We start from the raw sequence: 25,189 nt of genomic DNA, 5'->3' as shown, positions 1-25,189 counted from the left end.
CAATAATTTACAAAGGAATTCTTCTCCATTTTTACTTCTACAGAGAGAACGTAGCTTTACCAACTAAAGTATTAACTTGTAACCTCATGTAAGAGTCTCAACCTTTCTACAGCTCTTGAGATGACTGAAAGAACCTTTGCAGAACAAGGATACTGAGTACTCCAGGTGCTATTTAAAACATACTGTGGGGCCTTTCTACACAGTGAATTGCTCCTGGCTAAACTGCTCGTCAATCCTGAACGTGTCTCACAGAATCACAGAGTGGCTGAGGTTGGAAGGGACCTGTGGGGGTCATCTGGTCCAGCCACCTAGAGCTAGTTGTCCAGGACCATGTCCAGGTGGCTTCTGAAGACCTCCAAGGAGAGAGACTCCACAACCTCTATGGGCTGCCTGTGCGAGCGCGCTGTCACCCGCACATTAAAGAAGAGCTTCTTGGTGTCTAGACAAAACTCAGTTTCTTCCAAGAGTGCTGTCACAGAAGAAAGGAATCTGAGCTACTTGTCTCTCTTGGTCACTGTTTTTGTTTGGGAAGAAAGAAACACACACTTTAGGTCCTTCTCTCTCTTTCTCTGCCTAGCTCCAAATTGGAAGAGGGTGTGCCGGACCATCTTGTTATGCTGCAGCAACCTACAGAAGGAAGCTCTTGCCTTTCCTGCACTGCTGTGAAAAATTCTTCTACTTGCTCAAACATTATCCACGTGCAAGCAGGTTTACAATGGCCAATTCTATCCAACAGCTGAGTGTCTGAATATTTCTAGGAAAGCCTGTTGTTCTCCGAGCTGGGGTCGGGGATGTAGAAAGGCTTCTTCTTTCTTCTCTCTCCTATGAAGAATGAGAGAGCTGGGGATAGTTAGCCTGAAGAGGAGAAGGCTCCAGGGAGACCTCATTGCAGCTTTTCAGTACCTGAAGGGGGGCTTATAAAAAAGATGCAGAGCAACTTTTTGCGTGGGCAGATAATGACAGGATAAGCAGGAATGATTTTAAACTAAAAGAGGGTATATTTAGGTTAGATATAAAGAAGAAATTCTTCACTTAGAGGGTGGTGAGACACTGGAACAGGTTGCCCAGAGAAGCTGTGGATGCCCCATCCCTGGAAATGCTCAAGGTCAGGTTGGATGGGGCTTTGGGCAACCTGACCTAGTGAGATATGTCCCTGCCATTGCAGGGAGGTTGGACTAGATAATCTTTAAAGGTCCCTTCCAACACAAACAATTCCATGATTCTGTGATAGTGTCAGGTTCCTCTGGAGATTAGACCTTCACTTCCCAGTTTTGTTTCTCTTGTGTTTCAGTAATATTTCAACAAACACACTAAATTGTCTTAAAAGAAATGTTCATAAGCTTACTTGGGATTTCTGATGGGAGAAACAAGAAGGGGATTAAAACATCAATTTAAAAACAGACCCTTTACAGGAATAGTTGGGGCTAATGATATGAGAAATCATTTGAATCTTCTGTGACACTGGTAGGAAAAATAAAAGGACGCTGAGGACAACTTGAGATTCACTGTATGATTTAAACCAATCTTTTATGAAGCAGTAAAAGAGCAACAGTATCCTTTCAGCCTCCTTGCCCTTTATCTTCCACAATCCATTTTCACTGAATCTTTGCCTAATGGGATTGTACCTTAGGAGACAAGCTGAACCATAAGCTTGGGCTCAGAGATTTTCACTTCTCTTATCTCCCAACATTTTAGATCACTTTTTTGGGCATACATGCACTCCCAAGTCCTCTCCCACACTGCAGAACTTCTGGGCCTACAAGACTACGCAATTAATCCTTTATTTGTATGTGACCATCTGGGAGATGAGCAGATGTAGACACTGATCAATTTGTTGCCAGGCTTAAAACATTGTGGAGAAGCAGGTGGTCAGCAGGAATTAAGAAGACAGACCAGACAACTTACAAAATCATACATTTGTTACATGGGAATGGTGGTATGTACATTATGAGGGCTGCCAGTAGCACAGGAATTCTGGCTCCATGTGTGAGTTAGAGCTTTTCACAGCTCTAATCAGCTGAACCACTTTGCCTAGCTGTATGAAGACTCTCGACTTACACCCACGTTTTGGCTATCAATAATGATTTATCTCCATATTTCCATTTCTTCTGTCTGTATTTTTTTCAGTCTTAGGCCCTCCTCTACTCCATATTCCTTTCTTTACAAGCTTGGCTTTTTGCTTGATTTCTTGTCCCAGTAAAAAGTAAGGGGCCTTCATTGAAACTATGGCAGAAAACATAAGCAAGATACTCCTCCTCACCTAGGTATCTTTGACCATGCAGTACTCTGTGCCCAAGTTCAGTTCAAATACTTGTCTTTACCATCTACAGCATGTGAATATACCACATTCAGTACATTATTATTATTAATGTGACAGTAGTGCACAGTGAGACAGTGCAATAGCACAGCATTACTCCCTGTGCATACATTTACACAAATTGTGTTTATTAAGGTATACGTGTATATGAAAGTCAAGGTTCAGTATGGGGAAAGGCTTTGTGAAGAGGCCTGAACAACGCCTGTAATGAAGAAAGTTTGTGTACGGTTCAATAAAGTAAGAAAATGAGTGCTTCTAGCCTGCTGAAGGGACATCAGAATTCCCAGAGAAAGGAAAGGAAACAAATGCACTTTTCAGTGCATTTGCTTTTCAGCAAGCGCTAAAACCGAGTCCTTGACCAGAGCCGAAGATAATAGCTACTGCCTATTAGCTGAGTACTGGGAAAGGCAAAAAGGCCTTCTGTACTTCAATATGGGATAGGTAGATTAAATGTGCTCTCTTTTCTGTCACCTTTGTAACAGAGTGGTTTATTTTGGCTCTGTACATAAATACTCCCATTTGCTTAGGTTGATTTTTGCTTAAAGTGATGTAAAGAAAGCAGACTAACATCAAGGCTACACTTCTAGGGGACTGTGAACATTCAAATGGGACACTGGAGTGACTCTGCACTTACCAACACTCCAGTACACATTAGCAGGGCAAGAGGAGAACAATAGGACCTGTCTCTGACTGGAAAGCTGGCAACACGGGAGTCTGAGAAAATTAAATTGTTTAAGCCACGTGTTAGCCAGGAAAGTACTTCTGGCTTGTGACAAGGAAGTGGCAAGCTTTTTTGTGACCATCTCATTACACAGTTACTCTGAAAGTGTCTTTTCGTGGTCAAACTATCAAGGAAAATTTCAAGGAGATGTGAGGAATGGGGATATGTAGAGGAAATATTTATTCCAAGTATTGAATACCTACAGGTATTGAATGGTAGGTCAGTAGAGCATCCTCATAATTATTTATCATCTACTGTATTGTCAAATTCTTGCCTGTCCCAAATAATTAGACCAACAAAAAATTGCACAGGTAGTCAGTATTGCCCATCATTCTATATGGAACATTGTTGAGGAAAGAGCTTGCAAATAAAACAATTACATACAAACACCAAAAATTGAGAGTGAAAACATTTAACAAATCTCGTATTGCCCACCTACCCCCATTCTACTTTCTGCTTTACCATCTTCCCTCCCCCACAAATAAAGTCAGTTAAAAAATCATTAGGATACCTTTGAACTTGTGGAAGACGGCCCATAGCTCAGCGATGTCAGTGGCAAATGTTATGTCTGTGTCAAGGACAATGACTCTCTCGAGATTGGAAGGTAGAGTCTTCGTTAGAACCAACTTCATCAGCCCATAAATCCCAGAGTAGTGTTTGTTGGGGATCCATGACACTTCCGACTAACAGGAAATGGGAAATGGGAAAGAGGAAAAAAAAATAATCTTCATTAGATACATAATCTCTACTTGACACTAGTTTATTGTAATAATGGAAGATCTCTGAATACCAACAATAAAGAACCATAAAATACCAGGTGGAATCGGTCATCTAAAATCTTGCTTTTAAATCAACATCAGAAGTTCTGAAATATGCTTCTCACATAAGTTTCTGAAGGCTGAAACAAAACTGTTTTCTGAAGCAATTGCTTTACACAATATAATTAAAATTAGATGAGCCTTTCCAACCTGGTTCAATTCATTCTACGACATCCACATATCCTGATAAAGTTGAAATATATATTTAATCCCAAACTCCAGGTGTATTGTACATAGCTTTCATTTCCAAACAGAAAAAAAAAGTGTTTGCCATTCCCAGATTTGTTAACTAGAATTAACATATTTTTTTCCTTTTATTTTCCATTTTATTTTTTTCTTTTTTTTCCCTTTTATTTATTACAGACTTGGCAGTCAGAATTTCAAAATGCTACTCAGAAAAATGAGCGAGAAAATTTCAAAAGAAAGCGTTTATTGATAACCTTTAACTTATAAGTACTGACATCATACAGACATGCCCCAAAGTGGAGAAAGTAGAACAGCTGTAGCCATATTTTTTGGTTTTTACATATCAAGGGGACAAACTCAAGCATTTACATTTCTTCAACAAGGGCTAAACGAAATATTTTTGCAGCTTCCAAAGACTAAATTCAGTATTTCATTGTGCTACCTTCACTAGGATGTTCCATGAGCTACACTTTATTTTCTTTCTGTGAGACTCAAGTTCTCAAATACCAAAAGTCATTGCTGAAAGTGTTTTAGAAAGTTTTGGGAAAGTTGTTCCTATTGTCCTGTCTGAAACTACTCTTGTTTAGTATTTCAAAGAGCATGCACTAAAATCCCTAGATTTTTACTAAGTTTTCTTGAGTGGTGTTCCCATTAACTTAAATTCAGGTTTTGACTTTAGGGGACCTGAGTGAGACAGATTTGAGCATTTAGCCCAGCATATCATAGTTTAGAGAAGGCTGGCAGAAACAAAGTGTACTAGTAAAACTCGGATGATTTATTCTGTTGTTTAACCGTCTTATATCTATTCACTGGCATTATGAAGTTTATTATATGAAACAGCTTTTGCACAGATGTCAATTCCTCCAAAATCCTTCATGAGATTATTCCCATAACAGAATGGATTCCTAAACTTTATTTGGAAGTTGGAAGAGTGGTTGAAGAAAGGTTAACATAGATGCTTCAAGTGATTTTTTTTTAAAATATAAAGTAACAAGGCCTCTGCCAACGTAAGGTGACCTGTTCTTTTCCCTTTAAAAGGCACACAACTTTCTTCTGTGTTCTCACAATTCCTGCACCAGGGCAGAATCTTCCCCCACTAAATTCGTTAAAAAGAGTGAGGATACTAGAACAAACTGCTAAGGAGAAAAGTAAAATTTTAAGGGGAAAGGCAGGAAAAGCAGATTATCTTTAAACAACCCCAAAACAGGAAGTGTGATTTTATTTTTGTTTTGTTTTTGAAAAGTATCTCATCAGTCCATCATCAGCCATCATTCTTATTACATTCTTTCTTGCTTGCTCTCTCTTTAATTTGTATGGTCCTTAAAAGAGAAATCTAGTTTGTCTCCCTGATATATGCCAGTATCTCTAGGAATATATATATGAACCTCTGCTCCCCAGAATTGTTTTCTAGGTGTGTAACAAGAAAATTTCAAATCCATACCGTCAAAACTCTAGACATTTGTGAATCCAGCCCTCTCTCAACATGATGTCCTTATGAATGGACCATCACATCTAAGTGTCAGCAGAGCAGTATTTATCCTGCTTCCTCAAACTCTGCACATCATCCTGAATCTGCTACTTGGAAGTTCTTGTGCTAGACGAGCCAGGGAGATCAGCTCTCTAGTCATACTGACATAATGCAGTAGTTAATGTAATTTTAGAGACTTGAGCTTTCTTTTATTATAACCCATCCCTGTTATTAATTTTGGATGGCATGTCCCTCATTTAATTAGTCCAAATGCAATATTGCTCCAGAATAACTCCTAATATACTTATGCAAATAAGCCTAATATCGCAGGAGTTCAGATGTCTCATGGATAGCCTGAGACAAGAGGGAAGGGAAAAGGCAGATTGAAGAGGAAGAATCACCTTGAAGGAGCCGTTACTTTCTTTGCCTTGGAGATTCCCAGAATCTAACACCACTGCAAGCTTGCCATCCTGAAGCCTGGTGTCTGAAAGGATCGCTTTTGAAAATGAAAGGAGCAGTCCCTATTCCAAATGGTCCACAGTGTTTGATATGAGTCTGTGTTGAACCTTGAGCTGTTAATAGGTTAACCCTATCTGAAATTTTCTCTCCCCCGATGTAGTGTTGACTAAGACATAAACAGGGCTCCTAATTAGTCCCTGGCATAATTTCTTCATGGCTTTGCTATTCATGAATAATATAACCATTCCAAATTCATGCCAATAAAAACTTGTTACCCTACACAACAGCACTGTAAGGGCTCATTCTCTATGTATACCACATATAGTCTAACACCCCCCACAAGATAATACAAGAACATTATCGTTGAATAACTGGCACTTCTTAACTCAGTAATTAAGAAGTGCCAGTTTGAGATAGCTAAGACAACCTAGGCACAAAATCCTACAAAATCCTGCAAGCTGCCTTCTTTGATATAACTGGTAAGATTTAGCCATTTCCTTTACCTAAAAATTATCAAAATATTTTCTGTAGGTCTTAATATATTTTTTCTCTAGCATAGTTAAAATGTTAAAATGGTCCATAAAGGGAATGTTTGTGAATCATTTGCTTTACAAACAAGATCAGAGTTGCTTTCTGAGAACAAACATTCCTAGAAGATATGGCAGGAACAGAAAAAAACAGAGTTAGCAAAAGAGTAAACTGACACAAAATAGTGTGACATACTTTGCCATTTGTATAATTCGCACTTCAGTATAAATAGCACAGTCTGGAGTTTTACCTCAGATCCTTAGCTCTCAAAATCTGGATTTTTGTTCATAAGAGGAGAGTAGAGAAAAGCATTTAGCTGGTGCTGACAGTGATTCTTTTTTTTTCTTTTATTAAGCTAAGTGAAAAAATACCTTACTAAAGACCTTTCATCAAACCAGCTTTATTCTTGCCATTATTGGAGACTGAAAATAAACTAAATTATCTGCATTATTCAGTTTTTCTGGCTATGAATACAAAAAGTACATGCCCATGAGTCTGCATATTACACAACTGATTACCTTAGTATATACCTGAGAAGTGGCAACAAGAGCTTCCATGTGTGGTGATGCTTTGCCAGCAAGTTGTTTGCTCAGACCATCTCTGGGAAAAGCTGGACAAAACATCGTGGCTGTACACAGCCTAACTCAGCTGTCTCATAGTTGTTATAGCTGTGTAAGTGTCGATTAGAGTAAGCAGAAGTGCCATTTTTAAGGAAAAAAGTCTAATACATACAGCTTAAAAATAGAAACAAGCCTCCCTGTTTCTGTGAATTGAGAGAGGGGCAAAGGGTGAGTCCTCTGTGAATGATTTGTATAGAAACTGCATTCAAAGGCTTTAGGTATTTTTACTCTTAAATTCACCTGTTGACCACAAGTTTAGATCAAAAAGCATCGCTCCTCATCACAAATATATTCAGCCGGAATTTTTGGACTCCTGTACTGTACTTCTCTAGGGAACTTAGTGATTTATTTTTTTTTTAAATATACTATTTTTTCCCCACTAACAGGTGATGGGGGTAATTTATCCAGGCTTCCCAGATGAATACAGATTGCAATGAAATCTCTACATGGATAGGTATCTTGAGCACTTTTGAAAGGGATGGAAGCTTGTAGACTTAGCAGAGAGCAGTGTGGAAAACACTACCAACATAAACAGAATGAGAGGGAGCAGTGATCAACAGGTGAGGACAAAGAACTTAGGGGTGCCTGTATGGTGTCACATCAAAAGTACATGGAGATCAGTAGCCAGACTCTAATAGCGGACAATGGCAGGTGCTTACGGAAGAACATAAAAGCAGGAAAATTCTACAGTTGTACCTCACCCATAAATACTCCCATCATCTGGAACTTTGCACCACTTTTAGAAATAGACTAGAATAAACTAGACTAGACTAGACCTAGACTAGACTAGACTAGAACAGTTCAATTGAAAGGGACTTTCAAAGATCATGAAATCCAACTGCCTGACCACGTCAGGGCTAACCATTCTGAGCTAGAGGTGGAATTTTTGTGGCTTACACGTTTTCATGGATGTTTCATCTGTGAGTCTGGTAATTTTTGAAGCCTTGTAAATATTAATGAACCACAACATCCTACAGCAAAGAGTTCCACAGCTTATTTATAACTCTTGTCTGGATTCAGCTATCTACCAATTCAATTTGTCTGTGTATTTGGTTTATGTTGCAAGGATTTGGTAGCTGGGGGCTGCAGGGGTGGCCTCTGTAAGCGGAGCCCAGCAGCTGCCCCATGTCAGACCAGAGCCAGCTCCAATCGGCTCCAAAAGAGACCTGCTGCTGGCCAGAGCCGAGCCAGGGGAGCGATGCTGGTTGGGCCTCTGGGAAAGCATAAGAAGAAAAGAGCTGTGCAGAAACAGCTGGGAGAGAGGAGAGAGAACCAGCCCTGCAGCCCCCCAGGTCAGTGCATCAGGAGGGCAGGAGGTGCTCCAGGCACGCAGCAGCAGTTCCCCTGCGGCCTGTGCAGAGGCCCCTGGCGGAGCAGGCTGTCCCCCTGCAGCCCATGGGTCCCACACGGAGCAGATCTCCACGCTGCAGCCCGTGGAGGAGCCCCCGGTGGAGCAGGTGGATGTGGCCTGGAGGAGGCTGCGGCCCATGGAGAGCCCCCGCAGGAGCAGGCCCCGGGCCGGAGCTGCAGCCCGTGGAGAGGAGCCCACGCAGGAGCAGGGGGTCTGGGGGGAGCTGCTGCCCATGGGGGACCCGTGCTGGAGCAGTTTGCTCCTGGGGGATGGACCCCGTGGTACAGAGCCATGTGGGAGACATTCCTGAAGAGCTGCTGCCTGTGGGCAGCCCCCGCAGGATCGCATCCCATGGGAGGGACCCCTCGTGGAGCAGGGGCAGAGAGTGACCGTGAAGGAGCAGCGGAGATGAAGAGTCAGGGACTGACCGCAGCCCCCATTCCCTGTTCCCCTGCGCCGCTTGGGGGGAGGAGGTGGAAGAGGGTGGACAAGGGGAAGGTGGTTTTAGTTTACTTTTCATTTCTCACTGCTCCAGTTTGCTAGTGATAGGCAATAAATTATATTAATCTCGCTATGTTGATCCTGTTTTGCCTGTGACAGTAAAAGGTGAGTGATCTCCCTGTCCTTAACTCAACCTTTGAGCCCTTTACATCATATTTTCTCCCCCTTCTTCTTTGAGAGGAGGAGTGAGAGAGCGGTTATGGTGGAGCTCAGCTGCCCAGCAGGGTGAAACCACCACAGGCTGTCATTCTTTTTCACAAAACTATCACAAGAGCCAATCTGTTTCCCGGAGTGGTTATGGTTAATTCAGAGCCCATCCCTGTACACATAAAGTTAGGATTCTTTATTCTCATGTATCTTACTCAGCCTTTACTAACAGCTGCCACATGATCCTCCCTGTGATAAATATGAAAAAAATAACATAGAAACATGAGTGTGAAAAATAGGATGCAGGGATGGTGCCAGTCATGAGCATGAGTGTGAAAATTAATGGGGCAAGTGCTCTGGTTACATGAGGTGAAAAATGTACTTTGAAGTTTTGTGCCAGCATAGGACACAGTTTTGTATTTGCTAAAAGCCCAATTAATTAAATTTAAATACTATTATATTCCTCTTTATACGTCATGCTCCTAAAGGTCATCAGTCTTACAGGCAAAGGTACTTTGTTTTCAAAGAAGCTTTTGCTGCACTCATTCTTCTCTTTGCAACATCAATAAAACTATGGTAAGAGCAATAAGGTGAAGCGTGAGAAAAGAGACAATGTATTTGCAGCCTTACCATAGTGTTGGGTTATATATATATATATACACAGACTGGAACACAAAAACAGTACCTAGCATAGAAGCAGATATTCTGTGGGACTGTACAAATTTATCTCATCACTTAGTATCTTCTCCTAAATACTGGAGGTTGATAGAAAACCTAACAACTTTGCTTTCTATGTTCTTCTTGGATTGGGAGGGGATATATAAGAGTACCATGAAACGAAGCACTCAAGAGTTTTAGCTAACGAACCACATAAACCTGAGCTTGCATTTCCTTTCCAAATGCAGCCTTTCCCCAGTTTAACAGATCTGACTGTCTCCTTACCAGAAAAAAAAAAAAAAATCTATCCTGACTTTTTCTGATGAATAGGTTGCTGTCCATACAACTTCCTCTTGTCTGTTAAATAATGTTTGTCCGTTTTCTTAGCAGAATTCCTCCCTGTCTCAAAGAATATAGCAGTGTAGCATCCCCTGAGCTACAGAATGTGCGTCCTGCTTAGAGTGATAAGATGAGGGAAGTTTGGCTGAGAAAGTGTTTTCCCTGGCAGCATGTCCTTAAACACTCTACATTGGAAAAATGCAACCTTCAATACCACATCGATTTTCTCACTGCATTCCCTGAATCTTCCTTCATATGCCCGGAAAATAAATCAATCAAAATAATCCTCAGCAATGACATAATATCCCCATACCCAGTCCAAATAAAAGGTACCCCTTCTGCTCAGCTGACTTCACAAAAACACCACTAAGGCCAATAACTTGCAAGAGCCTGAAAATCAGACTGGCTGGGTTGATGCCCGGAGGCAGAAGCTGCTGTCTGCATGTACCCCTCTTAGGGAAGGGTTAAGAAATGGGATCAAATAGACCCAAATCGCTCTGCCACCCCAACTTAATGGCTGCAGATTCACTATGTTGAGGGAACAGTGAGTAGCAAGTAGGAGGCAGAAACAAAAGGATGAGGGAAGTCGCAAGGGCGAACTGCCTTCCTAGAGCTTTCATGCCAGGCTTTTCTATAAAAAAGATCTGGCATCTAGAATACATTACTTCAAATGAAGAGAAATATGAATTTAGACTCTGTAATGAATGACCTGATGGAAACTTGGATTTCCAAAAGTATTCAGCATCTACTTGCTCTCACAAACTTCAACAAGGGCACCATGTTCTTGAAGATTACATCAGATGATAAACTTAATTCAGGATCTTAAGAAAAGCAAAGCAAAAGAGATGAAAACTTCCACACCACAGCACAATCAAAAAAAGAGTGTTGTAGATTTGCACAAATATTCTGAATGGTATCGGAGAATGATCTGAAAACTAGTGCAATCTATATGGGGCAAGAACATGGAACAAGTTGGAGGGTTCCTTGTGAAAGCAGACCAACCAAATTCTTTGGTAATTACTAGCTTCAGGCAACCCTTATAAATGGCCCAAGTATGGGAAACAGCCCTGGAAATTCTGATGTGTGAATCAGTTAACAATAACAACTGTTATTTCCTCAGATTGGGTAAATAACTTCCTAGACACAGTTGATAACTTGTTGTCATAGCTTTTTCATTACTCGTTTAGTGCTTTGCTGCTGCTATGAACGCTAGAAGTAGCGAGGTAAAATTGTTATTTTTTTCAAAGCATGTGACCTCTATTTAAGACAAAGCTGAAAGAACTGTAGTTTTCAGGTAGTTTCTCAGCTGGAGAAAAATACTGTCACCATTTTAATGACCATCATTTTAGTAAGCTTTTTGCAACACAAAGCATAAAAGGGGGAGGAAAAAAACATATTGCTGGCACAGGACCGGAATTTTTCTTGATGTCAGTCTTTCATCACTGTTTCAGTTTCAAACAGGGAGAATTTCATCCTGCTGCAATTTTTTCCCATGCCTCTTCTCACATTCATGAAAACAGAGTCACAATTCCAGCAACAGTAGCAAAGATCAGGGGTAGTTTCAGGATAATCTTTCCTATTTCACACTGGTTGTGCCTCCCATCTAAACTCTTGACAGGGTCATCTGGCTGATCCCTTTTATTACTCTCTTGCTTTAGCAGAGTAAGAACAATATGTTGTTGCTCAGACTGGGTTAACTCAATCTTTGAGAAAGAAGCAGATCAGGGAGTTAAAAATAAATATAGGTAACATTCATGTCTACGTCTGTCTTTAGCATACTGTATTTTTACAGGTAATAACAACAACATCAACAAAGAATCAAAAGAGAGATCAACTCTGACTGAGCAAAAAGCCCAGGAGGAAAAGGTGACGATCACCTGTAATAGTTTCCTCATGAGGAATGCCAAAAGGAAGCTCTTTGCATGTCATTTTCATGGGAAGAAAAAAAACACAACACACCAAAACAAAACATAACAAAACAAACAAAAACAAAACCAAGCCTTTGCTCCCTCCCTGTCCTGTATCTAGCAAACATTAACAGAAGAGCCTGATTCCTGACTTAAACGAAAACAGACTATTCTCTTAATGTTTGCTGGTGAACATATAACTTTAACCTTGAATTTAGTTTTTCCTAGGTGATTCACAGGTTTCAATTATACTGATATTCCCTCCCCCATAACAGGTCCTTACTATTTATATGAATGGTTGCCAAGGAAACCAGGAACCCAGCAAAGCCGTGTAACTTTTCTAGATTTAGAATTTCTTATGCCTGGGTACTTAGAAAAATAATAATAATTTTATAACAGAACTGTAAGAGGATGGGAATTTATACATTTATGCTAAAATTATTTTTCTATTTTTGCTGGTCTTGACTGCTGTTGTTCTTACTCATCATAGAAGCACTGGTGACTTTAATAGAATTCTGCCTCATCTCTTGCTTTATGAACAGATGATATCTTCCACACATACATGCAACAAGTCTGGATACAAATAGCAGTGAGCAAAAAGGTTGAGATAGAAATAGATGATTGTCTGAACCTCTGGGTCCTGGATAACGTAGTGCAAATGCAGAAACCGTGGAGCAAGACACAACTGGAAAGGAAGGTTAGATATTAAGAGGCCAGAACAAACAAAATCTTCCAAATCAGCATCAGCATACAGCAGAGGAGAATAACTGCAAATTAATTCTCATCTATGTAGCAAAGGCTGTAACAGTCTGATGCTGATGCTTACTTTATTTTTTCCTTTATTTCCGAACGTCTCACCAATACACACATACTAGTAATACACAAAGGGCAGACAAGTGGGAAAACCTGATTTAAGGACGATTTTTCAAAACAACTTAATAATAATATTAACTGCAGTGCCAAGAGTTTTGCCATGCTCCATGTTTGGAACCAACCTACTTTCAAAACTCCTGGAAACTAAAAAAGCTCCTGGAATGCATCTGGGATAAAAAGGATAAAAAAGGATAAAAAAGGATAAAATGTATTACAATTATGAACAAGCAGTGCTAACAATAACCTAGTCCAAGAAGCACATCAGGGAAACAAAGTATTTTTTTCTTTGTTAGTAGAAAGAGATGTCTCTCAAACAATACAGAACTAACTTGAGAAACACTATGATGAAAATAAAGATGTAATTGGGAAAGTTGGGCTCCTCCAAAGCAAGAAATACTGAGCCTGATATTCATGACACCAGCTTAGCTTCTTGCCTAGGTTCTGGTTAAATACCTGTGAAATGCTTCAGATAACTCTGAATTTGCATGACTGGCATTTTAAGACTGTATCCATGTAGCAGCCACGTATTTCTTACATTTCTTGGAACTTTTGGTGTGAAGACTAAGGCCACTGGTGTCACCCTAACTCCATGTGATCTTGCAGTTTCACCTTATGGACTATCAGATAAAAATGCAGTCAGATAGACAGATCAACATAGATCCTAAGTGGCTGATTAAAACAATACATCTGGAACCGTTTTATAAAGGCTTTCATCTAAATGAGATAAAAACTGTGGAATCCATTCAACTGTGAAAAGGGTCAGACCTGAAGTAATGGAATGGTATATGAGAAAATTATCAGGAGATCAAAACATTGCTGAGTTTTCATCCTCAAAATGCTGCTGAGTTTTCATCCTTGCTGAAAGGGTGCGACCTAGACACCAACATCTCACCCACAAAAACCTATTCTTAAGCAAGATGAAGTCAGTTTGATCTGAACAGCAATACATCCATTAACAGAAATGAAATTTCATGGTTTAGGAATTCAAACTTTCTCATATCAAGTTGACTCCAAAAGAGTTGTCATCAATGTCATCTAATTACTGACCTTATTACAAATTCCCCCTTTGAAGCAAGTACTCAAGCACCAAATCAGTCTGAATGCCTTTACGCAGGCTGAGACAGTCAGAGAAGACCTATGACGGGAGTGACTTCACTGTGCGCTGATGCTATGTCAGACACACAGCATGGCTTGTAATTGCCAGTGTTGGAAAAAAGCATCATATTAAGAGGTGTGCTCAGGTAATGTGAACACCATTTTTCACCACAAGAACTACTATTTATCCCCTAGTCCTTTTCTGCCTACGCTACACCTGCTCGGCCACCCAACAGGAAGGAGCTCCCATCTGAACTATCTTGCAATGTTTCTCTGAATTTCATGTATGTCTCAGAAACAAGTTAAAGCTAAGCACTTTACAAATGATGAATTCTAGCAATTCCAACTCCCTGGTGGTGAATTGAGGATATTCTTGGAGTCTTTCCAGCCTGTAATCTTTATTTGTTTTTCAGCTTATCAATCAGACATAGAAATGTAAACACTTCATTTCTTTGTTAATCTAACAGCAAGGATCAAAACACTTTTATAAGATACTGGAATCAATACCTATCTTGAATAGGAATGCCTTGAACAATGACTGCTGTTCTCCTATCAATAATCAAATGCGCTATGACACGGAGGGATCCCAATGAGCAGGTGAAAAGCCATTAAGATTTAAGACCATACTCATTATATGTCTTCACAGCTTATTATCTGCAAGTGCCAAGAAAAGAAATTGTCCTGGAACGCTGGATGACCGTTAGCTTTCTCCAGCAAGTACAGGGAATATACAACCTATACCCATATGCAGATCAAAGCATTAAACAATTTCCAAGTGGAGAAACAAAGTGAGGTTAGGACAGCAAAATGCCTTAATTTCTCATGGAAGGATGATACAGTTCTGAGAAAACAGATGTTGTAATGGGGATATATAGTACAAACAATAGTTGCAGCCACAAGCTTGAGGCACTTCATGTTTTTAAATTCTTTTTTCACCAGGGTACGTTGGATAATTTCTGTAAAACTGAATCATCTTTGGAAAATCTCATGTGCAGTTATTTATCTTTTCTCATCCCCTGCTAAAATAGCTTTCCCTGGAGGTGCAGCACATGTTGCTGCAGTAAGAGTGACATTACAGAAGCTGAATGCCAAACAGGAACCCTTGCTATTGAAATGCCACAGAGGAGTCAGCTACTATGATACAAATGTGGGTGATGGCTGTAGAAGAGCATTGGCTCCTAGTTCCTCACTTCACATATGTCACGGAGAACAACTACCTTGGCTTCCTTGTGGATGTAGTACATAGTGACTGTACCGCTTTTCCCTAGAATAAAGAAAAGGTGGAGCTTCAAAGAAGCCTACAACTGCTAGAGGTAAGTTATAAAATTAAGAAAGAACTCCAGTGTTTCCAAGATACCAACATCAGCAGGGAGGTCTAAGGGGTTTATAAAGCCAGGCATAAGGCTTTCCTTTGGAATAGCCCGCTTAAATTGCAGTATGGGTCACTATCAAAAACTCATAATTCATCCTAATATGTGCAGTTGAAGCACTGCATAACGTAACACAGTATGCATAGTGGGTCCTTTGAGTGAGGGCTAAGAAAAACTGTACCTCCTTGCATCTTACTGGGCTTCATCCCAGTATGCCAATTCTTTACAGTTCCAGATCCTACATGAACTGATAACAGGTGCAAACCCTAGAATAAATTGCACAAAAATCTGCAAAAAACTCTCCAGCCTTTGCTGTCTTGCCTCCCTCCATAGACAAAGTCAGAGCTGAAATTGTTTCTAAAAGGTAGGTATCACTAAGCAGAGCACAACTGCTGATATCTGTAACAGCAGCCATGACTGTCCTCCTCATGATCAAATTTTGACTGGCCTCACTGGTTTCCACAGCACTAGATGGACCTTCTTTCATCACAGTCTGTTTTGAATAGGCACAAAATTAAGACCCACTGTGGTTATATGTAAAATTACTACTTTTTTTTTCATGTTCTGGGCCTAAACAGTAACGGAAAACTTTATTATTATTATTATTATTATTATTATTATTATTATTATTATTATTATATATTTTATCTGTTTTTAAATTGTAATGTTGCACAGCTACTTTGTGCTGAAGAGGAACCATGAGGGCAGAGGAAGCAGTACTGAGGTTGCTTGCTCAACATGGAGAGATTCTGACCGCTTTACAAAAGTTCAGCTGTGCTGGGGGATTTCAATTGCTATTTGTTTCTTGGTGTCTCAGCTTACAGAAGGGTGTAACGCTGGTGAAATGCAAGCCTACATTAACACGACAATATTTGACCAAAAACACAGTGGTGTAGAAATGCTTTAATTGAATACCTGCCACTGCATATATGAATGTAAATGTAAACAGGCGCTGTGTTTCACATCCTGTACTGCATTAATAACAATTAGATCTTGCATGTGAAGTGGAAAAGAAAGGAAGAAAAGTAATGTATGTCTGCTTTGTAACTTTGTGCCTCTGCCTCTGGGGTGTACAATGAACTACTTAACAGATTAACAATCATGCAGTGCCCTTGAACCATATAAAATCTGCATGTGGTGTAGTGCAAATATAGCCTAACTATTCTAGTCAGTGGTAGCTAGTAGCCAGTCACTAGTGCTGTGAAAATAGTTATGGATGATTGTTTCTGCAACATCCAGTGCAACTGCCTGACAAGGAAAATGGTGGAACACAGGAGACTGCTGGCCAGTTTTGTTATTCAAGGCTTTTTCAACACTGTTATCATTGCTGTTGCGTCTGTAGCTGATGTGACTGACACTAAACTAATAACCTGTTCATCAGATTTCTCACATCTTCCCAATTGTCAGTCAAGTCCTTAGCTCCTATGTTCAGCAGGTGGTATGTGAAGTTCTGTAGGAAGTGCTTTCTTGAACACATTTCCAAAATTGATCTATGGCAATGTATGATATGTGCAGCCCCACCAGTGCTATCATTCATTGGAAAAGCTTTCCCGGTAACAAAAAATGTCATGGTATTTGATTTGCTTTTCCTGTCATTTGTTGCACAGACGCTATGAACAGAGCATATGTTAAGAAAAGCTAACTTGTTATTGGGATATTGGCTTAGGGTAACTTTCACGGACAATCCAATTTCTCATACAGGACACTTGGCTGCTGTTTGGATGGTGATGGGAGCTCCACTGTAAGGGACCTTGCAGGTGCATCTTAGTTGGATTGGGTGAGACTCCCTGAAAAAGACTGTTCTATCCAATTTTTGTAATCCATCTGTGGTCCTACATGACCACTCCTGCACATACCTTATCCATCACTATAGATCAATCACCTTAACCTACATGCAAAATATTTCCTAACTATCTTAAGTACGTACAAAAGACTGCCCTACGTGATCATTTCTATACATGTAGGAACTATTTTGATTGAATAATTACAAGCTTTTTACCCTTGTACAATTCACGAATTTTCCAACAGGAACTGCCTGAGAATCTCTAGACCACCAGATTCTCCATCCAGGATATTAATCAACACATTTAAGGATACAAATTGGTGTAGGCACAGCAGGGACTGCCTGGGGAATCTCAAGAACTGTCAGAAATTCCCACTGGGAGAGCTCCAGTTACAATCTGTCAAATACTTTTGCAGATGGCCAGCAGCTCAGTCAATTGACTAGTTTCAGTTTGGTCCGCTATCTCAAACCAGCCCGTTATCTCATCTCTGCAGATGATACCCAAGAATTCCTAGACCACCACAGGAATAAACAACTTAAGTGCACTGGGTATGCACACAGGCACAGCCTTGAGACCCAGCTACACTACTTTTATAATTAAATAATTATTTTTCATACTTAAATCTCATAGTCTTTGCCTCTCTGTCTGACCAAATGATGTCAACATCTGACCTTCACAGTTCAGATGGCAAGAAAATGGAATTTCTAAGACACAGCTCATTTCATGCTTAAGTAAATGCCTTAAGTTAGGTAATACTTATTCCACACATTATTCCAGCTTGAATTTCCTCTCTGGATCATGCACCTGACTGTGATTGAATTTATGGACTCCTCCAACATTTCAGGTATGAAATCACCTAAGGCAGCATGTGTACTGAGATTTGTAGTCTACTGTTTCTGGGAACAATAAATATTGGAGTGTTGTCCATATGTGCGGAAAACTGAAAAGCTTTTCACATTTCACTTTCAGATCAAACATTCATCCGTTGCAAAAACGTGATCAACACCCCTACCTTCCAGTTCACAAATCAACTGCAGCACTTTTGTGGGCCCAGCTATTTAAAGGATGTGTCCTTTCTGCTTTACCAGTGATGATGAAACTACATTTATCTGGGCAATCAACATTCACACACAGTGGAGCAGACAACGGCTCCTTCTACCTTCTGCTTCCCTCAGTTCACCTGATGTTGTCAGCAGTCTGTCAGGCAACATCTGGAAAAACAAACCTGCCTCATCTATATTGCACACAAGACACACTCAGTACTGCTTTATCAGCTGCTCCTTCTGCTCTGGGCCAGTACTGATCACAATGGGTTTAATGCCTGTACTTCCATGTGAACAAACTGGCATGAGATTCCACATCAAATAATGAAGTGCTGAAGCTATGTGTTAGTGTGTGCACATCTTTAATGGTTAGCTCTGGACTTTCTTCGTATCAGACTGAACTGAAAAAACACAATAACCCGCAGCATGATATTTGCAAGCCACAGCTGTAATGGGTCTTTTAGATCAATGTTTCACAGGTATATATTTTTCTTTTATTTAATGTTCAAAGAAGATAATTTTCCATTTCTAGTTATTTGGTGAGAGGCAGTGCTATAACAGCTACATCTACTGCATTAGGACCAAAGCTGAATGGCAGGGCTGATGTGAGCATATAAAGAGAATCTACAATGCCAAGTCACTTTCCAGTTTGAAGTCACAGCCATATGTGGCCATGTGGATGTGGAAGTGTTACACGTTACACATACTTCTACCAAGTAGAAAAATCACAAACTCTGCAGCTATGGAATGTCTCTATTACTGTTGCCATTACCAGCTCTCCACTCTTCAGGGATGCTTATTGCTAACTACTAACTGCAGGTAGCATGTTTAGTTAATAAAGACAGTTGCAATGCCAGTACAGTCCACAATATAAACGGCTTCTAAGGTGAGGAAGAGCTTTTAAGCACAGGTCTCCCTTGTGGTTATTGGCAAGGTAATGAGAAGACACACCAAATTATTCTGGAGGAGGTTACAAGAGTCTTACTATAACTTGCTGTTATAATCATAAAAATGACTGTTTGAAAGAAATATATCCAGCTAGCTCCCATCCCAACTGTGTCTGACCATTCTCCTGGAAATGTTGTTGCCTTGGTTCAGTTCCACCTCCTCCTGTTCTTCTGCTGCATCCCCTAGCATATGCCTCAAAGACAGACATCACCATGGACAGGTTCTCCTGTGCTTCATGCCCTTTTCAAACAGGCTGGTGTTAGTTTGGCAGTACCTACCTCCATGGAGAGAATGAACGTAGGCTTTATGTGCTGCAGGATAAATATAAACAGCTGTGTCACCTTGCAAAAAGGAAAAATAACTCCTCTAAATTTTAAAAGGAGTATCTGACATGGTTGATTCACGGCAGCATATGAAGTGCTATGTTTGTTTGCCAGCTTTAGAAAATCTGGGGTACTCAGTGGTACCTTGTCTTCCCTTTCTTGCTATGAGGCATCCAGCTCTCCTCTAGAACCCGAGGGGAAACATCATCTACTACAGAGCCTTATTTCCTCTACCTTCCTTCAGGATACTGGTTGTTCTTATTCTAAGCTAAACAGTGTGCCTTTAAGAGCTGCAGATGTTAAGAAACATTTCCAAATACTTCAGTCTCCAAATTTTGCCTTTTAAAAAATTATTACTCTAGTGGATTGTGTTGCCTGAATTCAAAATAGCTACTCGAAAGCAAACAAGCATTCATACTATTTATGGGGGATCTAACATTATGTGCTCCCTTTCACAGCCTGAGCAGAAGGAGGACTTTTCCCAGAACTTAAGGGCTTAAGCTAACATGCCCTGCTCCTGCTGCATTAGGAAGCAAAGGGCTGGAAGCTCATACTTGACCCAAGGGAAGAAAAACAAACAAATATGAAATGAAATGTTTTCTGTAGCAGTGAAAATGTACTCCAAAACAATGAAACAGTGGTGAATGAAAGCTAAGCAGAAACTTCTCAAGCTATTGTTCAGAATAAACCTTTTAAACATCAGCAATTAGTATAGATTACAGGTTTAAAAAAGAACTATGGAGGGCCTTTCAAACTGAGACTTGGTATATACTGTAACAGTGGATTCATAGATCACTTCAGAGAAAGGTAGAAAAGTAAAACATTCCAGAATAAGCTCTACATTTTCCTAACACTGGACTGCATAATGTAGCTCCCAAGAGTGCATGTCAAAAACATGAACCCAAAACAATCATTAAATCCTCTCTAGAGGTTATGTAGGAAACAAAAGAGATGAGCTCCCACAGCTTCCTTTAAACAGCTCCTTAAACAGTTCTTTGCTAAAACTTGCAGCATGATCTGGATATGAGCCAGTATCACTCTGGGTTTTTAAAAATCCTTTTTTAAAAAATCCTGCTGTCCATCACATTCCTCTATGCTGAGTACTATTTTATACAGTGTTTTTTGGGTATTGAAATCAGGGAAATTGCTTGGTATGCTCTGAGCAAGAATGGTAGACCAGTAAGGTTGTATTTATGTGTCAATACTCATATCCAGTAAGAAAGTGGTTCCCAAATCTAAAGCCTATGGATTATATGCAAGACAGTCCAGTGTTGCCTTAGGTTGGTAGCCACACAAAAATTAAAGTGAAGAGGAAGGCACAAAACAAGTCTTTACAGCATCTTATCTGCACAATGTTGTTGTCTATAAATCAGTAAGTTGGAGATCACTGATGTAAGTTCTCTTGGTTATTATTTACTTAGCTAGATTGGACCATACCCAAATGACCAGAAGGAGAACATTAAGAGGCTTGTCTTGCCCAGCTGAGAGGCTAATTAAGTACTATAAATTCCTACAATTTACAGAAAAGTACATGTAATACAGATATGTACAAGAGTAACAAGAACAAACCTCCTCCTTACTATGAAGCTATAAAGAACAAAAGGGAGATCTCTAGCTAATCAAGATAATACATGATATAGCTTCATATGGAACGACCAATAAATCAATAAAAATAGCTAGAAAGAAAATATTTTACTTCAGGATAATTTTTCCCTTTTCCACCTCTTTCTGTAACATTTTGTATTCAAGATTCTACAACTTGGTGTGTTTTGAATTTACCCCCTAATTAGCACAGCAATTTTCTAAATTTTCTTTTTTACTTGTTTTGGGGCGTAGTTCAGAACAGTCTGGTAAGTCATACAAGTGATTGCCACACACTCCAAATGTTAAAATCTGAATTCTTCAGTCTACATCCACAGCTAAAAAACATGTAGCTTAATCTCAGTGCTGTGTCTCTGTGATCTAATTTAAACTTTTCAACTCTGTGAAAAGATAATTACTTCATGCCTTGAGTAAGTCATTTTTTCCCCCATCGGAACACTGCTTTCTTCAGAGTCATTTCTTTTGAAAGGGCATCCAGATAAAAAGGGTAGTTATTTAAAAATTTAATATTGATACCTCTTCAGAGTACATGTACTTACATTGTTACACACCCATGCTTAAGGAATGCAAGGAGGTTGATTTTTTCTGATAATAGACTTGGGCTTTTTAAACAAGATACTTGTGATTCCTCCATTGGTTCTATAAAGAAGCATCCTTAGGAAAACATAATGTGGTCAGATGCAATTCAACCCAGAAAAACAGAATCGTCTTGAGAGCAGGTAGAATTCTAAGCTGCTACACAATATATACATTATATATACACAATATATATACACAATATATACATATATATTGCTACACAATATATACCATATAAGAGAAACTGCACTGGTTTTAGCAATTCAGTCTCTTCTAGTTAAGTGCAACTGAGATTAGTCATGTGGGTTAGGATTATTTTTAGCCAGGACGAATGCTATTCTCCTTCAACCCCCCCAGTCCAGACAGATGAATAGAAAAGGGTGACATGAGACCAGAAATGCATGAGTAACATCTGTGCTTGTCTTTACCTTGAGCTCATCTGCATCATAGAAGTCTATGCGCACAGCAGGGACCATCCACGTCTGGAACAGAGTTGCGAGGATCTGTTTGGCAATTGCATCTGCGATGAGGTGAAAGTGGAGTGGGTTTCGCCTGATATGAGAAGGGAGAAAAATACATTGGTCCAAAGGCTTCTAATTTCTATTGTAAAAGGACAACATCATAACTTACAAAGTTTTATGCATGTCTAAGGTTGCAAGACAAAGTGTACATCTTGTCTGGTGAAGTACTGCTCTGTGGCCAAAATGCTGAGGCGCTTACAATTTGAATGAACAATAATAGAAATACTGGATCAGTTTTTGGGTGGTTGTAAATAAATACAGTTCCTTTGACTTCAGTGGAATGTAATGATTTATGACAGCTGAAGATCTGGTCCCTACAACTACAAGGCCCTTAAAAGAAAGCCAAGTTAACCCCTCTTTGAGCCTTGGGTTGTGAAAGCGATTGCTTTCAGTTTTCTAGGTCAACATGGTAATTTATCTCTACGTTAAGAATAGTCTTCTGTGGACTAATAGGGGAAGGGGAAAGGTGAAAAAATAATCAGCTGAATGAGATAACATTCCAGGACTATTGAGTTTGCGTGCATCATTTCTACAAAGCAAACTTGGGGTATTAACAGCTGTCCCACATGAAACCAGATGTTTCAGGTGAGTGCCTTCTAGGTACTGGAATAATGAATAGACTGGAGATTGTAAATTTCCCCACATCCTTGTTCCTAAAAGGGTGACAGGATTGAAGAAAAGCAGGAACAAAGACAATGTATTACTCTCAAACACTGGTTTTGGGTTCATCTCTGTAATTTCAGGACTAGGCCTAAGTCAAAAGGAGGGTCACAAAAATGATCGGAACACCTCTCCCACAAAGAAAGGCTGAGAGAGCAGGGGTTGTTCAGCCTGGAGCTGGGAAGATCTTATTGCAGCTTTTCAATTCTTGAAGGGGGCTTATAAGAAAGATGGAGAGAGATTTTTTCAAGGTCTTGTACTGAATAACAAGGGGTGATAGTTTTTAACTGAAAGAGGGTAGATTTAGATAAGATATAAGGAAAAAATTCTTCACCATGATAGTGGTCAGACACTGGAACAGGTTGCCCAGGGAAGTTGTGGATGCCCCATCCCTGGAAGTGTTCAAGGTGAGGTTGGACGGGGCTTTGGACAGCCTGATCTAGTGAGATATGTCCCTGCCTTTACAGGGAGGTTGGACTAGATAATCTTTAAAGGTCCCTTCCAACACAAACCATTCTATGGTTCGATGAAAAGCTTCGAAATCAGGATGAGTGAAGCCAGTATCAACAAGATTGGCAATGTCTGACGGTGTATACGGACTTTTCTACAGCAATCTCAATGTTGACGTTACAAATACCATGTTTAAATCCCTTAACCTTGCTTCCCCCTTTGAGGGACAGTAAAGCAACAGTCTGATCTTTACTCAGCTTCTGTGGTAGAAGTATGAAAACCTGCTAGTGGAAGTGAGTCATGATTTGTAGTCTTCCATGTTTATCGCTAACTTAGCAACTTTCACTGTCAGCAGAGGACAGAGTTTGCAAAAGCCACCAAGATGACAGATGGTCCATTTAGTCTTTAGCGTTGGTTCAACCTTTCTTTGATCCCAAGGGCAGACTACTGGAGTCTCATTACTGTGAAATTTATAAAGGTAAATGGGTGTACTTGTCAAATGATATTTTTCATCTAAAAAAGAGGAGCATTTCGTTTCAGATGCTGGTTAAGGTGGAGTATGACTGATGCTACTACATTCTGCTGTGTGAATGAGAAGTGAAGAAATCTATGTTAGTTCAGGCCAACACATTTCCATTATACTTTTGGGCTTAATCCAAAAGATGAAGGTTATTTCTTTCTCCATTTCCTGCCTTAATGAAGAATATGTGCCTTTCTCTTTAATGCTACTTTTCTCTGCTTTGATGAGTAATACCGTTTCTCACTCGACAAAGTCCACAAGAAAACCTGAAAATACACATAATGGTTCATAGTATCATAACACACCTCTCAGCAGAAAAAGGAGACTGTAGTAATAAGCAATGTATGGCTGGATTTTGCAGAGTTAGAAATAGTGCACATAAAATCCAACCGAATATCCAGTAATCTCAGAGAAGCTGTTCTATTGGTTTCCAGGGGACTGTGGATCAAGTTATATGCTTATCAGAGAAGCAGGAAAAGGGCTGGTAAGAAGCCTTATATATGAGTTAATCATGATGGTGCAATAAACCCACGACTGATCTGAGTTTAACAATATCCAAAACACTAAGCCACAACACGCTTTCCAAAAAGACAAAGGTCTTTTAATCTCCTGTGTGCCCTGGAGTGAGCAGGGGAAAGGGAAAAGTTGTAGGTTGCCAGCGGTGGAGGGTCCCGTTACCAAGCCAAAGGGATCACAGTAATTATATCTGCTTCACCAGCCCGGCAGGAGAGAAGACCACATCCTGGCTCATGCAGATTCCGCAGTAACCAGGCACCTTGCCAAGAAAAAAATCAGAAAATAGCAGTGATCAGGAAATGTATTTCATTAGCAGAGAAAAGGTCAAGAGAAACAAAGGTGCAAAATCAGTGGATCTAGGTATTGGCAATGCAGTATTTCAAGGCAAAGAGGCATAGACTGTCAACACACACATTCCATACAGGTCCGTCTGCTTAGCAGGGGCTGAGTCTGGTATCTGGTAGGACTATTTCCCAGCTGGTGTTCTTCAGTAATTTTGCTTCTTTTTTTTCAGGGTCATTTATCTATATATTGCAAAGTAGAACAAGAAGAGTAAAATCAGCTAAAAAACAAGAAAGCTACATCTTCTTTCAAAACGTCATTTAGTTAAATGGAATTGATATGAAATATTTGAAGATAAAACACACTACTTAAAAAGAAAAAATCCGATACAAAGATGCTCAGATGTTCAGTAGCAGTTTATACTTATCTGAATGACCTAGAGTGTATGAAACTTAAATGGGAACAAGTGGGTGACATTTTCTTTAGTTCAGCTCCTACTGGGAAAAAGAAGAAAGGAGTCGTTGTACTCTGACACAGAAATCTCTTTCAAGTCGTTAGCCTCATGGTAAAGATTCAGCTGGAAGGAAAGTATGTGTCAGAGGCA

At 39.9% G+C, this 25,189-nt stretch overlaps 1 protein-coding gene across 1 annotated transcript in view; it reads right to left on the bottom strand.

Annotated features, from left to right (window-relative positions):
• Positions 1–25,189, bottom strand: part of LARGE1 (LARGE xylosyl- and glucuronyltransferase 1) — a 288,235-nt gene that overhangs the window by 110,678 nt on the left and 152,368 nt on the right. Inside the window, exons 6-7 of the mRNA XM_083824334.1 lie at positions 22,065–22,188; positions 3,550–3,721 (exon numbers count right to left, since the gene is read on the bottom strand). Coding sequence (XP_083680460.1) covers positions 3,550–3,721; positions 22,065–22,188 — 296 coding nt within the window. The remainder of the gene's footprint in view (positions 1–3,549; positions 3,722–22,064; positions 22,189–25,189) is intronic.

This window comes from Anser anser (assembly GCF_964211835.1).
Source record: "Anser anser genome assembly, chromosome: 1".
Classification (NCBI taxonomy): Eukaryota; Metazoa; Chordata; class Aves; order Anseriformes; family Anatidae; genus Anser; species Anser anser.
The sequence above is the reverse complement of the archived record's forward strand: the minus strand, read 5'-3'. Positions and strand labels throughout refer to the sequence as shown.